The sequence below is a fragment of the Streptopelia decaocto genome (assembly GCF_964273445.1).
Source record: "Streptopelia decaocto genome assembly, chromosome: 12".
NCBI classification, from domain to species: Eukaryota; Metazoa; Chordata; class Aves; order Columbiformes; family Columbidae; genus Streptopelia; species Streptopelia decaocto.
The window spans coordinates 17,896,926-17,913,483 of record NC_138667.1 but is presented as its reverse complement, the minus strand read 5'-3'; the positions used below and the strand labels follow the sequence as shown (position 1 = coordinate 17,913,483).

General features: G+C 56.5%; 2 protein-coding genes across 2 annotated transcripts; both read right to left on the bottom strand.

Moving 5' to 3' along the window:
- Positions 1–2,496, bottom strand: LOC309445322 (protocadherin gamma-B5-like; the record flags this gene model as incomplete). Its single annotated transcript, XM_082063961.1, has 1 exon — positions 1–2,496. One exon carries the CDS (start codon positions 2,494–2,496, stop codon positions 1–3), a length of 2,496 nt encoding a protein of 831 aa, XP_081920087.1.
- A 5,261-nt stretch (positions 2,497–7,757) lies between these two features.
- Positions 7,758–16,347, bottom strand: LOC309445321 (uncharacterized protein; the record flags this gene model as incomplete). Its single annotated transcript, XM_082063960.1, is given in 6 exon segments — positions 7,758–7,772; positions 9,217–11,706; positions 11,708–12,048; positions 12,702–12,868; positions 13,658–13,701; positions 13,888–16,347. Coding segments are annotated over 6 exon segments (5,517 nt in total).
- Between the last annotated feature and the right edge of the window lie 211 nt (positions 16,348–16,558).

Below are 16,558 nucleotides of genomic sequence, written 5' to 3'. Positions count from 1 at the left end.
TTAGGGAAGGCTGAGATACAAGAGCCGCGCGGGCTTACAGACCTGCGGTGCGTCGGGGTCGTCGGGCGGCTCCTCCGCGCCAGCGCTGCTGCTCGGATTCCTCTTCCCGCTGGGCTCCCCGCCCAGAAGCTCCTCCGCGGGCAGGCTGGGCAGCGGCGGCGGCGGCGGCAGCCAAGCGGCCTCGGCCACGGCGCGGCCCGGCGCCACGCACAGGTTGTAGGAGTAGGGCAAGGTGCCCTCGCAGAAGTCGGCCGGGAAGGCGGCGCCGGCCACGGACAAGCGCTGCGCGCCCAGGCAGCGCAGGACGGCGGGCGGCCCGGCCCGGCGCAGCCGCGCCAGCACGGCCAGCGCCACGCTCAGCAGGAACAGCGCGGACAGCAGCGCCAGCGCCAGCACCAGGTAGAACTGCAGCTCCGCCGCCGACTCGGCGCCCGCCGCCCGCTCGCTCAGCTCCGGCAGCGCCTCCTGCAAGCTCTCGGCCAGCACCACGTGCAGCGTGGCCGTGGCCGACAGCGCCGGCTGCCCGTGGTCCTTCACCACGGCCACCAGCCGCTGCTTGGCCGCGTCCCTCTCCGACACGGCCCGCGCCGTGCGCACCTCGCCGCTGTGCAGCCCCACGCGGAACAGCGCCGGCTCCGCCGCCTGCACCAGCTCGTACGACAGCCACGCGTTGCGCCCCGCGTCCGCGTCCACCGCCACCACCTTGGCCACCAGGTACCCGGCCTCGGCCGAACGCGGCACCACCTCGAACGGCTCCAATGCCGGCGCCGACCCCGGCACTCTCTCTCCCGCTTCCGCCGCCGGCCAGAGCACCCGCGGCGCGTTGTCGTTGCGGTCCAGCACGAAGACGCGCACCGTCGCCGTCGAGCTCCGCGCCGGCTCCCCGCCGTCCTGCGCCCGCACGACCACGGCGAACTCGCGGCACTGCTCGTAGTCGAAGGAGCGCTGCGCGTACAGCGCGCCGCTCCGCGCCTCCACCGACACGTACGCCGCCGCGTCCGCGCTGCCGCCCGCCAGCCAGTAGCTCACGCGACCGTTGGCGCCCGCGTCCGCGTCCCGCGCGAGCACGCGCAGCACCCGCGCGCCCGCCGCGTTGTTCTCCGCCACGTAGGCGCTGTAGGCGGCCTCCTCGAACACCGGCGCGTTGTCGTTCACGTCAGACACCTCCAGCACCAGCGCCGTGCTGCTCGACAGCGCCGGCCGGCCACGGTCTCTGGCCACCACGGTCACCCGGTGCTCGGCCGCCTGCTCCCGATCCAGTGCGCTCGCCGTCACCACCTTGTACGAGCCGCCCGACGACGCTACGAGCGACAGCGGCGCCTCGCCCGACAGCTCGCACGACACCTCTCCGTTCTCCCGGGAGTCCGAGTCCTTCAGGTTCAGCAGGGCCACCACCGTGCCTGTCGGCGCGTCCTCGGGCACCGGGCTAGATACCGACAGTATCGCGATTTCGGGCGCGTTGTCGTTCACGTCCAGCACCTCTATCTCTACTTTGCACTGTGCCACCAGACCGCCCCCATCCTTCACCTCCATCAGCAGCGTGTAGCCTCGCGTGTCCTCGAAGTCCAGCGCCTCCTGCAGCGTGATCATCCCGCTCTCCGCATCGACCGCGAATTTCTGAAGCACCTTAGCCGGCATCTTCCCGAATCCGTATGTGATGCGGGCGTAAGTTCCGGCGTCCGCATCAGAGGCGGAGACATTCAGCACCGTCGAGCCCAGCGGCGCGTCCTCCCGCAGGCTCGCCCGGTACCAGTCCTGAGCGAACACGGGCGCGTTATCGTTGGCGTCGGTGACGTTGATGCAGAGCTGGGCGGTGCCGCTCCGGGGCGGGTCGCCGCCATCCAGCGCCATCAGCACCAGACGCAGGCTCGGCTCACGCTCCCGGTCCAGCGCGCGGCGCAGAACCAGCTCCGCGAACTTGCTGCCGTCCGGACTCTCCTTCACCTCCACCGCGAAGTACCCGTTGGCCTCCAGCTCGTAGCCCTGCAGCGAGTTGCTGCCCACGTCTGCGTCTTCGGCCACGCCCACAGCAAAGCGGGCCCCGGGAGAAGTCAGCTCGTTGATCTCCAACTGGAAATTGTCTTGCAAGAAGCGCGGTGAGTTGTCGTTGACGTCCTGGATGGCCACCTCGACGTGGAAAACGTTGAGCGGGTTCTGCACCAGAGCCTCGAAACTGACGGAGCAGGACGCCGCCTCACCGCACATCTCCTCCCGGTCCAGCCTCTCGCTCACGTACAGGTTCCCGTTCTCCCCGCTCACCGTGAAGTATTGCAGCTGCCTATTCGAGGCAGACGCCAGCCGCAGCTTCCGTGCCGGCAGGTCCGCCGGGCTCAGCCCCAGGTCCCGCGCCAGCGGCCCCACCAGCGAACCTCTGCCCAGCTCCTCGGGGATGGTATAACGGAGCCGCTCGGCCGCCGCCCGCCAGCACAAGCCCAGCAGCAAAGCGGGCAGCAGCACTCGCCCGCCTGCTCGCCGCCGCCTCTGCCCGCCCGCCATTCTCGGCAGCGCTCGCCGCGCTCCTCCCTCCTGCTGTTGCGCTCTCTCCTTCCAGACCCTCTCTGCAAACAGCGCAGAGGCCGCCGGAGTAATGTGGGCACCGGCTCGGACGCCGCTGCTCCCCAATCCGCGCCGCCTCTCTCCGCTGCTGCCCGTGCCGCTGCCGCTCTGGCCGGCGCCGGGCGAGCCAGCAGCCTGCGGGGGCAGGACGCTGCAGTGGCTCCGGCTGCGGCTCCGGCTCCAGCGCCGCTCCGCCTCGGCCAACAGCGGCACCCGGAGGCGCCGCGACGCCACCGCAGCTGCCTGATGCCGGCCGGGGCTTCGTTCCCTGCGCTCCGAGCCGCGCTCTCAGCAGCTGCCGCGAGTCGGTGCCATCGGCTACGGAAAAGCCAGATTCGGCTTTCAGTTTGGCGACTTTGATCATATCCCTGGCAAGGCGAACCAGGCAGCTCTGTTCATCGTGGAAGTGAAGAGTCTGGCGGTGGAACGTGCTCCCGAGAGGTGGAGGAGTGAGCAGACTTCGTACAGGAGAGCACAGTAAGTACAAGCAGGTGTGCTGTGCGGCAAATATATGACATCTATCAACAGCTTACTCTCTTGCTGCGACTCATCTTTCCCCAACTCTTTTGTTTCAATTGTACGAGCTGTGAGGAGCAGTAGCTGTAGCGTACTTCAAAGGAGGAGCTCTTGTAGAAAGGAATATCCAGACCTACGTCTTAAAGCTTTTCTTCAGAATTACCTCTTTTGGGGAACAAGGTAATTAGGCACATCTAGTAACATGGACCTCCAGCAGAAAGGTTCCCACGTGCCCAGCATACTACAATTACCACTCAGAAGGACAGCACTAGAGAAGGCAGTTTGCTTATGATACCAACACAACGATTTGCACCCATAATACAAAGAACACTCCAGGTGTGGGGTTGTCAGAAAATGGAAAGGGTAAAACCTTCAACACCTATTAAAAGTACTTGATCCTCCTCATTACCTCTTTGTACGATAAGACCACCTCTTCTCAACAACCAAAGGAAATCACAGGATGCTAGAATCTCTTGAAAACCAGCAAATCTTGGTTCATGGGCATTGAGAGAACAGGCCACATTAAGACCAGCTGCATTGTTTCAAGTTCTAGGGAGACCACGAATTTGGAAACTACAGGTACAGTAGGCTTCCCTAAACTCTGGTTGATCCAAACAAGAGATGATTCAATGGATGACTACTGTGCTCATTCAGAGGTTCCTGGTGGTAACTCAGTTCCTCATTATGCCACTCTCCCTGCTCCCTCAAAACATACAGAGACATGGCCTACAGGGCTCAGTTTCTCCTTCACAAGCTTCTTCACCAGTGGCAGTTATCAGCAAATGGCCATTCAGACATATTTCTGTGAAAACAGGCTCTTCATCAGCAACTAGGCCATTCTCACAAAGAAGTAGTTGCATTTTTCGTCAGATAGATAGACAAAGACAAGAAGGCCACTTATCAATACCGAGCAGGTATTTAAATAGAACCATGCCCTTCCTCCTCATTTGTGATTGCATTACTAAGGTACTGCTTACATGCATTTCCAATAAATAACAGTAATTCAGAATGTGTTGTAAGACAGTAGGAATAAATATACCACAAACAACAAGGTTTTAGAAATAAAGTGGAGTTAATAAGCCATTCTCAATGAAAATACCTGTACACAGGTGTATATCTTATAGTGCAATCCTGTGTGGAATGGTACCAAGATATGAACATTATATCAGCATTAGGACATACTTGCTACACTCAGCTACAGCACTCCTTCTAACTACACCTCTCTGTAAAAGACATGATGATGAATGGTAAAGCAGATGAAACGTGCCCACAGGACAGCAACGATCCATTGGAGATCAACCCTCCTTGGACTGAAGAGGCCACAAGGTTGCTGTGTGAATAGGCCTCTTGTGGTCACCAAGTTCATTCTCACAAAATCATTCCAAATACTGTAAGACTCTGAATATGATCAACAGATGATAAGGAGCACAGAAGGAGAAAACCACCTTTCTAACCAGTAACACTGTTAAGAATGCTTCTACTCTCTTCCTTACACACTCTTTGCGTCACTTTTAAACATTTAGTATCAAAAGATCAAGTGCTGCTACATGACAGATAGCAATATGAAAGAAACTGTACGGTGGCATTAAAAAAAAAAAAAAGCATAAATGAATAACCCTTCAGAGCAAGAATATCTTTACATTTGTTGAAGTGTGATGCTCTTTGTAATGCTCCCCAACAGAAACCACTACAGTACTCTCTTCTTTCGAACACTTCACCCATAGTGTGAAGGTCAAAGAAGAGGTTTATAGAGTCTACAAGAACAAGATCTGGTCTGGAAACACCCAGTTCTCCAACTCCACTCAGTCTTTGGGAGAGCTCAGTGGTGGATCACCACTAAGGTGACCAACCAGTGCTTATGTGCACACAGGTATTTCAGTATTTAGCTCCTACCAAAAGGACATTCACTTCTCTTGCACCCTCTTCCTCAATATGATAATTGGAGCCTTACTTGACCTCAACCAAGGAAATTCCCACAAGGAATTTGCAGAAACACCTGGAATTGGCCTCCTGGTTGAGGAAGAAGTACCTCCAACGTGGAAAATATACACTGCATTCTGGTACACAAAATTGATACTGCTGTCACTGCTGGCTGAGGAATTAGGCTGTGTGAGGAACTCTCACACATGAGACAGCTACAAGACCCACCCTAAAGCAGGCACAGATGACTCTACCTTTCATTTCCAATAATGGCTTACATTCATCCTAAATAACAACTGTTTAATGAAAACTCCATTTCTCCTGCCCCCCACACCAGCTGTAATGCAGAGCAACGATCCCACATTCATCGCCCTAGAGTATGAAGCCGCAGCACACAGCGCACTGAAAAATGAAGCTTTGCCTTCCCTATAATTAAACCTCCCTCCGCAGGATGCCGAGTATGGTGGGGCAAGAGCAGAGAATGAGCAGAGAGAAGGTGTGAATGGGAAAAGCACCTGCACTCAGACAACTAGAACACATGGGATCTTCCCCATTTGATCAGACACCCTGAAGTCGAGCTCATGACAACAAGCAAGGCAAGAGTAAGAAACATACAGAATTGAATGAATCACATGGAATAACACTTCTTAGGCCAAAGCTATTGTGCAGAAACATCTCAAATTGCATGGTACTCCATTAGGCACATGCTTGTGTTAAACATGACAAGCAAGGAAACTACCATCTGTTCTTCTATAACACCACCACCCCACCTCCTACCCCCCATATCCCATCTTCTCTACAACCCTACACAACTTGCATGGTTGCTTCTGGCGTTCTCAGAACTGGAGAAAAAAAAATAATAATAATGAGAGGATAATGCACTACAATCACATCAGGAAGGGAGGTACTTTTGTCCGGTTCCCCTGAAGTCTGAGGAGAAACAGGATTCCAAAGCAATTGAATGATAAATGGCCAAACTAAAAAAGAAGCTGTCATCCAACAGAGACCGAGTCATCAAACTAATGACTTAGGGTGGGAGTGTCAAGCTCATTATATCAAACTATTTATACAGTCTTCAAGTTAGAGTTATGCAGTCCTACAATTACATTTGGCCATTTGAAGGCAGTCATGAGGCTTATGCACCCCTGGTGAACATGAGTTCGACACCCCCCTCTTAGGGGGAATCTCCTCCCCTCTTCTATCACACACACGGTTCCATAGAGATGCAAATCCTACTTGAGGTCATGTTTACATCTATTCCCCACCCACAATAACAGAAAAGAAAGGTACTCTCACATCTGCCTTCATTCACTGCAGCATGAACAAGAGGCACGCACACTTGACACATTGCTAGATGAAGCTATGTTGATAATTACAAGTAAAGCTAAATACATCACTACAAGCATTGAAATCCATTCCTGAGAGCACCTAAAAGTCACTGAGGCCTCAGGCTGGAAGTGTAACCCTAAAGACTCACTCTGGACTATAATATAGGGGGTTTCATTTTAAGAAACAGTCATCACCTCTCAGCAATTCTTCTAATATGTGGCCTACTCATCTCCCACAGATAGGACACCATATGTATAAACACCTTATCATTGTTCTCTAGCTATGACTTCTGAGAAAGAAGAACAGATTCTCTTTTAGCTTCTACTTCATTTTCCTTACAACTAAAACTGTCTGAGATGGTTGAAGGAAGTATTTGCTGCAAAACAACATTCACACTTTCAAATGCAACAACACCATCCAGAAATGGGGAAAACAAACCACAACCTCCAGGAAATGAAGACCTGAAAGAAAGTCTAATTGCAACTATGAACTAAGTCTACATTGCAAACTTACAGGGAGATACAGATGGATAAAGATTTCACACTGGAATTATAAGCTATTCTACACATGGATCACCATTCTACATGCAAACAGTTTAGGATTACAGAACTATCATTGCCTTTCAGGACAGGGAATCCAGAATCACAGCAAACACAGCGCGGGCCTTGTCACCAGCCATGAAATCAAACCATTGCTCAGGCAAAGCCACACTGACCCATCTATTTTCCTGGTTAGAACCCATCCTCACACCCTCCTTGCTCTACACTCACAGCCTCTAGTTGAATCATAGACAATATCCAGTGTTCTGACTGTGTGACAGCCTGAGGTGAAAGAGCATTTCATTTAGTGACACTGTATGGAAACCTAAACATATCAAAGTCTCTGTCCTGGCAGTTGAACTCCTTCAAGGTGCGGGTGGAAACCACTTCCCCAGCTCAACAATTAAAGAGATTGTTTAATCTTTTCAGGGCCACTACACACAACGAGGCCCAGCTCTAGACCTGGACAACAAACAAGGCAAGAATGGGAAACTTAGACAAGGGAAGGAATCATAGCTTAATATTTCAGATTATGTCAACTGTAGCAGGTGCAAAAGAAAGACATCTAGTTGGTAAAAAGTCCACAGAAGCCTCACACAGGATCTCATATCACAGATGGTAGGCACAGTTCCTCAGCTCTTTGAAGAATAAAAAAGGGGAAATACATGAAACCAGTATTGTGGGCCCCATCTAATGACTAGAAAAAACAGAACCTTTAAACCTGTCTTTCAGACACTTTGAACTATACCATAGCAAATGTTTTCACCTGCCCTGTCTCTGGACAGACAGAATTTTTCTCCCTACCCAAGCATCTTGCAGTAGAAAAGACACCTTTACACACAGACACCATTGAAAGAAACGTTGCACATACGGCTTCTCCTGATCTGAGAATAAGGGTCACAATATTGATGCCTGCAGAGACATTCAAGGAAACAGTTAATGTTCTCACACGCATAAGTGACATGCAGGTCAAATAAAGAGCCTGTCATCCAAATATCAGCTCAAAGACACCATCATCCCTATTCAGCACGTGAGTAACTTGGAAGGCTCACGATGCTCAAATTTTAACATATAGTATGTGTGCAATAACTGCCATTCACAGGAAACATCATGCAATAAGAAAGCAAACCAGTGAACCCACAACTTGGCCAGATGGAATGTGAGGAGCATGATATCCAAAAGCAAGACACCTTCAGACTCATTCAAAAGGCCAGCAATAAACCCGGGGAATTGAAAAAACATGCCATCCATACGTTACCAGGTACAAAGGCCCACCTTCCAATCATTATAATAAGCAAGGCAAGAAGATAACACCTCCAGAGGGAAGGGATGACAACAGACTCTTCTATATTATGGCACTTAGAGTAGGTACATAGTTCAGGTATTTAGTAGGTAGTGAATACACAGTTTGCTCCTCCCATTATGACGTTTGTAATAAGTCCCGAATTAAGCTCTTAGTTAAGAAATGATAACGACATGTCAACACACAGGAAGAACATCCCAGGGCTCTCAACAGAGTTGGAGTAAATCCATTCTGTTCTTCAAAAGCCCCTCTCACACAGCTCACACAAGTCTCATCTCCAGCCCTTCACAACTTGTATAGTGTTCTTTGACCCTCTTAATTTACAAGCACATGTCATCAAAAGGCCAGTTGCCCAGACTATTTATCTTCAACACACACCACTATCATACTGTTGCCCCAAATCAGGCTCCTTACCCGGTGTGTAGCAGCACAATATAAACACAAAGTCTTCACAACTGTGGGCGTGATTTTTACTATGAGAATAAGCTAATGATCATTTTTATGTTAAACTCAAATAATTAGACATGTTCCAGGATGTTCAAACTGCAGATCGTTCTTATCTTGTTTAAGGAGAACAATGAGCCCGGACTGGTCCAATCCTTGTATATTCTTAAGTTAGTAATTGCTGATAGGATACATCTCTTTATGTCGGGAAGAGAACCGACGATGCTAATAAAGCAAATTTCAATTTGAAAATAACACAACAGAATCGACGAACCAATAATGAGAGGAAAACACTACTACATATCGCAGGGGAAAGGATGAGAAACGATCAGGCATGTGATAAAAAACCAGTGTCCTGCTCAAACGAAACTCCAGCCAATAGCTGCACCACTTCTCCTGCCTCCAACACAAACTCTGACACTGAGCAACGATCCAACGTTCAACTCCCCGACGCAAGAACCACCAGCACACAGCGCATTGCCGAACAAAGATTTTACCTTCCCTGTAACCAAACCTCACTACGCGGGACGCAGCAGAAGGCGGAAGGAAAAAAGCACAGAAGTAGTAAAAGGGAAGCGTCGCAGAAAAAGGGCGGCCATTGGAACTCACCGGGGGAGCGGCGGGGTCCTCCCCGAGCAGCGGCGCGGGCTCGTCGGGCGGCGGGCGGGCCGGGAGGGTGTCGCAGCAGCTGTCGCCCGAGAAGCGGAGCTGGCTCTTGCGCGAGTCGGCCGTGAGCGACACCTCGTGCGAGTAGGAGTGCAGGAAGGCGCGGACGCCGTCGATGCCCACGAAGTGCGAGGCCGGCACGCCGCGCAAGGCGCCGCTGCCCGCCGCCGGCAGCTGCGAGCGGCGCCAGCGCCGCAGGCGCAGCGCCAGCAGCAGCAGCAGGAAGGCGAGGAAGAGGCAGGACACGGCCGCCACGGCCAGCACCAGCCAGCGCGTCAGGCTGCCGGCCGGCTCGCCCGGCGCCGCCGCCGATGCCGCGCTGCCCAGCTCGGCCAGCAGCTCGGCCACGCTCTCGGCCAGCACCACGGTCAGCGTGGCCGTGACCGACAGCGCCGGCCGCCCGTGGTCCTTCACCACCACCACCAGGCTCTGCCGCGCCGCGTCGCGGGCCAGCGGGAAACGCGCCGTGCGCACCTCGCCGCTGTGCAGCCCCACGCGGAACAACCCCGGCTCCGTCGCCTTGGCCAGCTCGTACGACAGCCACGCGTTCTGCCCCGCGTCCGCGTCCACCGCCACCACCTTGGCCACCAGCGCGCCGGGCTCCGCCGAGCGCGGCGCCAGCTCCACGCCCGCCCAGCCCGCGCCCGCCGCAAGCGGCGCCGCCGGCGGGTACAGCACCTGCGGCGCGTTGTCGTTCTCGTCCACGATCACCAGCCGCACCGACACGTTGCTGCTCAGCGCCGGCGCGCCGCCGTCCTCCGCCCGCACCCACAGCCCCACCTCGCGCACCTCCTCGTAGTCGAACGAGCGCAGCGCGTACAGCGCGCCCGTCTCCGCCTCCACCGACACGTACGACGACAGCGGCGCGCCCCGCACACGCCCCTCCCCCAGCCGGTACCGCACGCGCGCGTTCTGCCCCCAGTCCGCGTCCCACGCCCGCACCCTCAGCACCAGCGCGCCCGCCGCGTTGTTCTCGGGCACACGGGCGCTGTAGCGCGCCTCCGCGAACACCGGCGCGTTGTCGTTCACGTCCAGCACGCGCAGCCACAGCACCGCGCTGCTCCACAGCGCCGGCGACCCGCCGTCCACCGCCCGCACCGTCACATTGTACTCCGACACCTGCTCCCGGTCCAGCTCCCGAGCCGTCACCACGCTGTAGTAGCTGCTCCGCGAGCTGTGCAGCCGGAATGGGACGTCCCCATCCAGAGAGCACCGAACCTTGCCGTTAGGTCCCGAGTCCCGGTCTTGCACGTGCAGCAGGGCCACCACGGTCCCCGACGGGGAATCCTCAGAGACCTCGCTCAGCTGAGACATCACTGTCAGTTCAGGTGGGTTATCGTTAACGTCAGTCACTGTGATCGCAACTTTAGCTGTGTCGAAAAGCTCTCCTCCGTCTCGTGCCTGCACCTCCAGTTCATAAGAGTCACCTTCCTCAAAGTCCAGGCTCCGCACCAGCGTGATCGCTCCCGTTTCAGAGTCTAACTGAAAAATCTGGGAGGCTATCTCTGTGATTTTCTTCAGTGAGTATTTCACGTGCCCGTTCAGTCCCTCGTCGGCGTCGGTGGCGATGACGGTGACGAGGGTGGAACCCACGGGCACGTCCTCCGGCACACGCACCGTGTACTCCGCCTGGCTGAACACGGGAGCGTTGTCGTTGGCGTCCAGCACCGCCACGCGGATCCGCGCCGTGCCCGTCCGCGCCGGCTCGCCGCCGTCGCTCGCCCTCAGCACCAGCTCGTGAAACGCCGCCTCCTCCCGGTCCAGGGCCTTCGCCAGCACCAGCTCAGGACGCTGATCCCCGCTGGGACCCGTCTGCACGGCCAGCGAGAAGTGCTCGTCGCCGCTTAGCTCGTAGCTCTGCACAGAATTCGGTCCCGAGTCCGGGTCGTGAGCCCCAACCAGGGGAAATCTCGATCCTGGGGCTGTCATCTCGCTTATTCTCTCTTCCAGCACAACTTCCTTGAAGCTGGGGGCGTTGTCGTTAATGTCCGTGATCTCCACTTCGATTTCGTAAATCTGCATTTCTCCTTCCACTATCACCTCACAGCGCAGCACGCATTGCTGCACACTCGCGCAGAGCTGCTCTCTGTCTATCCTCTCCGCCGTCACTAAATGTCCCGTCTTCCCGTGCAGGGCGAAATATTGCGTCCTTCCTCTGTCTATGATGCGGACGCCGCGGTCTTGGAGTGTCGGCAGCTGCAGTCCCAGGTCCTTGGCCACATCACCCACGAACGAGCCCTTCGGGACCTCCTCAGGAACCGAGTATCGCAGCTGCCCCCACGCAGCCTCCCACGCCGCCACCAGAACGCCCCATAGCAGGGCTCGCTCCCGCCGGCCCCATCGCCTCCCCCCCGCCCACATCTCCGCCGCGGACCCGCCGGCACCGCACCAACAACGGCAGTTCCCCGCCACCGCCTCCTGCTTCCGACCCCTGTTTCGCTGCTCCCGGCCGCCGCCGCCGGTCCCTCCGCCTCGCTGCAGCACGGCTCCGCACCGCGGGGACACTCGCAGACCGCCCGGACGCCGAGCCAGCCAGAGAGCGAGCGAGCGAGCCGGGCCGTATCGGGCGGGGCTGCCTGCAGCGCTCCGGCCTTCCTCTCGCTCCTCCTCGGTCAACAGCGGCGCCCGCAGCCTCCTCCCGGCACTGCAGCCACCGAGCGCTGCCCAGCGCTGCCCGCCGGGCCTGTCCCACCCACAGCTCGAGGCCACGGGACAGTGGCCACGGTGACATCGCCTTTCTCCAGCAGAGATCTCCTGCTTCGGGTTTTCTCCGAGCTATTTTTTGATAATCGATGTGATTACAAAGAGGAAATAGGAGACCTCCTATGGTTATGTTATTTCCACCGCATGGGAAAAACGCATCTGTGAGGGCCATTTATGTAAAGCAAAATATGACGTGTAGAATATTACGAGTTTTATCCCAGTAGCGTGAAAGCATAATATCTTCCACGAGTCGCAGTTTTTTGTAGCAGTCGTGCTTGCATTATGTTTTTCTCACTCATACTGCAGATGATTCTGTGTGTCATACAGCCCCATTAGTTCCCCCACACCCCGATCAATCGCAGTAATGAAGATACTCCCTTAAATAGACACCTGCGATTTCGGGTTTTCCCTAAGCCGTGCTTTTCAACGGTGCCTGTTAGATTACTTTAGTTTGGAAAAGACCTTCAAGATCATTGTGTCCAACCATTAACCTAATACTGCCAGGTCCACCACTAAACCACGTCCCTAATCAGCATATCTACACGTCTTTTTAATATGTCCAGAGATGGTGACTCCAGCACTTCCCTGGGCAGCCTGTTCCCATGCCTGAGCACTTTTTTCAGTGAATAACTTTTTCCTAATATCCAATATAAACCTCCCCTGGCAAACCTTGGGGTATTTCCTCTTTTCCTAGCTCTTGTACTTCGGAAAAAAGACGCTACAACCTCCTTTCAGGTAGTCGTAGAGAACGATATGATCTTCCCTCAGCTTCATTTTCTCTAAGCTAAACAACCCAAGTTTCCTCAGCTGTTCCTCAGCAGACCTGTGCGCCAGACCCGTTACCAGCTTCGTTGCTCTTCTTTGGACATGCTTCAGCACATCAATGTCTTTACTGCAGTGAGAGGCCCAAAACTGAACACAGTATTATTATATGACACAATATTGTTACGTTATGGTACTGAATAAAGTGTTATTTCTTCTGCGTGGGGAAAGTTACTTGTTAATTATGTTAAATATAAAAAGTAAACTATTTTTTCAGTTCTTATTTTAAGCTACCGAATATTATGGTCTTTTTCTATTTGTACAAAACCATAATTCCCACCATGAATGCTTGTAGTGATTATGTTTGAATGGCTGACACAGGGACAGCAAAAGAAAACTGGTTCTGAAATACAAAATGTGATAGTCACAGCCCCGGAGAACAAGATATATCAGACTCATTAGCCCAAATTACAGGAACTCTTCCTTAAATACTTCACTTTGTACGGAAAACGATCGAAAGTTTCCACCCCATCACTTCGCCAGAACCACTGCTCTCCTAAACATGCAGTGGAAATGGCATTGCGAGTACAGCAAGAAGAATAGCACATATATCTGCCTTGGCTTCTGTACCTATTCTATATCTCGCATTACCCAATGGGGAGTCATGTCAACCATACGACAAACTGATTGTGTCCAACTTCTTCTTACACGCCTGTTAACTGGACGAGAGCAACTGAATTGTACTGAACTGTTGGTGCAGCTACAGATAAAAGGAACAACAGTGTGGGAGACAAATACAGCTGCATAACATAAAATACGCAGACCATGTTCAAGATAATAAGGATGGAAACAATTCCCAAAAACAAACCGTCCACCAGGTTTTTCATCATGCAGGATCATTAATTTAACGCGTGACTACCCAATACAAGCGTTGTAATCAACACCTATCAGCTGAACCCGAACCTGTAAACACCGAAGAAACAAAAAGTGACGCCACGAGATGCTTGCTGTGAGTGGGACACGAATACACCGACCTTTCATTTCTTCACAGAGAGAAGGACTAGTACTCCCCATTCACAGTATTCGGAAAAACCCAGGGGAAACGGGACGAAAATGAAGAAAAGCTCAAGGGAAAACGCGAAAGAGCACGGGCTTACAGACCTGTGGTGCGTCGGGGTCGGCGGGCGGCTCTCCCGCGCCAGCTTTGCTGTTCGGGCTTCTCTTCCCACTGGGCTCCCCGCCCAGAAGCTCCTCCGCGGGCAGGCTGGGCAGCGGCGGTGGCAGCCAAGCGGCCTCGGCCACGGCGCGGCCCGGCGCCACGCACAGGTTGTAGGAGTAGGGCAAGGTGCCCTCGCAGAAGTCGGCCGGGAAGGCGGCGCCGGCCACGGACAAGCGCTGCGAACCCAGGCAGCGCAGGACGGCGGGCGGCCCGGCCCGGCGCAGCCGCGCCAGCACGGCCAGCGCCACGCTCAGCAGGAACAGCGCGGACAGCAGCGCCAGCGCCAGCACCAGGTAGAACTGCAGCTCCGCCGCCGACTCGCCGCCCGCCGCCCGCTCGCTCAGCTCCGGCAGCGCCTCCTGCAAGCTCTCGGCCAGCACCACGTGCAGCGTGGCCGTGGCCGACAGCGCCGGCTGCCCGTGGTCCTTCACCACGGCCACCAGCCGCTGCTTGGCCGCGTCCCTCTCCGACACGGCCCGCGCCGTGCGCACCTCGCCGCTGTGCAGCCCCACGCGGAACAGCGCCGGCTCCGCCGCCTGCACCAGCTCGTACGACAGCCACGCGTTGCGCCCCGCGTCCGAATCCACCGCCACCACCTTGGCCACCAGGTACCCGGCCTCGGCCGAACGCGGCACCACCTCGAACGGCTCCAACGCCGGCGCCGACCCCGGCACTCTCTCTCCCGCTTCCGCCGCCGGCCAGAGCACTCGCGGCGCGTTGTCGTTGCGGTCCAGCACGAAGACGCGCACCGTCGCCGTCGAGCTCCGCGCCGGCTCCCCGCCGTCCTGTGCCCGCACGACCACGGCGAACTCGCGGCACTGCTCGTAGTCGAAGGAGCGCTGCGCGTACAGCGCGCCGCTCCGCGCCTCCACCGACACGTACGCCGCCGCGTCCGCGCTGCCGCCCGCCAGCCAGTAGCTCACGCGCCCGTTGGCGCCCGCGTCAGGGTCCAGCGCGAGTACGCGCAGTACTGGCGTGCCCGCCGCGTTGTTCTCCGCCACGTAGGCGCTGTAGGCGGCCTCCTCGAACACCGGCGCGTTGTCGTTCACGTCCAACACCTCCAGCTCCAGCGCCGTGCTGCTTGACAGAGACGGCCGGCCCCGGTCCCTGGCCACCACCGTTACGCGGTGCTTGGCCGCCTGCTCCCGATCCAGTGCGCTCGCCGTCACCACCTTGTACGAGCCGCCCGACGACGACACGAGTGACAACGGCGCCTCGCCGGACAGCTCGCACAGCACCTCCCCGTTCTCCCTGGAGTCCGGGTCCTTCACGTTCAGCAGGGCCACCACCGTACCGGCCGTCGCGTCCTCGGGCACCGGGCTCGACACCGACAGTATCGTGATTTCGGGAGCGTTGTCGTTCTCGTCCGTGATGTTTATCTGCACTTCGCAGTGACCGGTGAGCCCGCCGCCATCCCTCGCCTCCAGACCGAAGCTGTATTTGCTCTTCTCCTCGAAGTCGAGGGGACCCACCGTCCTGACCTCGCCGCTCTCGCTGTCGACACTGAACAACGCGCGGACGCCGTCTGGGACGTTGCCGAAGGAGTAGGACACCCGCCCATTGGAGCCCGCGTCCGCATCCGTGGCCCGCACCCGCAGCACCGGCGATCCCGCCGGCACATTCTCCCGCACTCGCGCCTCGTAGACGCTTTTAGTGAACACGGGCGCGTTGTCGTTGGCGTCTGTCACGTTGATGCGAACCTGAACAGTCCCGGACCTCACGGGGTTCCCGCTATCCACCGCTGTCAGCACCAACTGGAAGGAGCTCTGCTTCTCCCGGTCCAGCGCGCTCTCCAACACTAATTCCGGATGCTTCTTTCCCCCCGGGTTCTCCTTCACGGCCAGAGTGAAGGCCGGGTTGTCAGTGAGCTGGTAAGTCAGCAGTGAGTTGCTGCCCACGTCCGCGTCTCGGGCCATCTCCAGAGGAAAACGTGCCCCGGGAGACGTGAACTCATTGATCTCGAGGTCCAGAACAGCCTTGCTGAAGGCCGGGGAGTTGTCGTTGACGTCCTGGATGGCCACCTCGACGTGGAAAACGTTGAGTGGGTTCTGCACCAGCGCCTCGAAGCTGACGGAGCAGGACGCCGCCTCGCCGCACATCTCCTCCCGGTCCAGCCGCTCGCCCACGTACAGGTTCCCGTTCTCCCCGCTCACCGTGAAGTATTGTAGCTGCCTTTTCGCGGCAGACGCCAGCCGCAGCTTGCGTGTCGGCAGGTCCGCCGGGCTCAGCCCCAGGTCCCGCGCCAGCGGCCCCACCAGCGAACCTCTGCTCAGCTCCTCGGGGATGGTGTAACGGAGCCGCTCGGCCGCCGCTCGCCAGCACAAGCCCAGCAGCAAAGCAGACAGCAGCACTCGCCCGCCTGCTCGCCGCCGCCTCTGTCCGCTCACCATTCTCGGTAGCACTTGCCACGCTCCTCCCTCCTGCCGGTGTCCTCTCTCCTTTCAGCCCCTTTCCCAATAAGCGCGGGGGCAGCGAGCGATGTGGGCGCCGGCTCGGACGCCGCTGCTCGCCAATCCGCGCCTCCTCACGCCGCTGCTGCCCGTGCCGCTGCCGCTCTGGCCGGCGCCGGGCGAGCCAGCAGCCTGCGGGGGCAGGACGCTG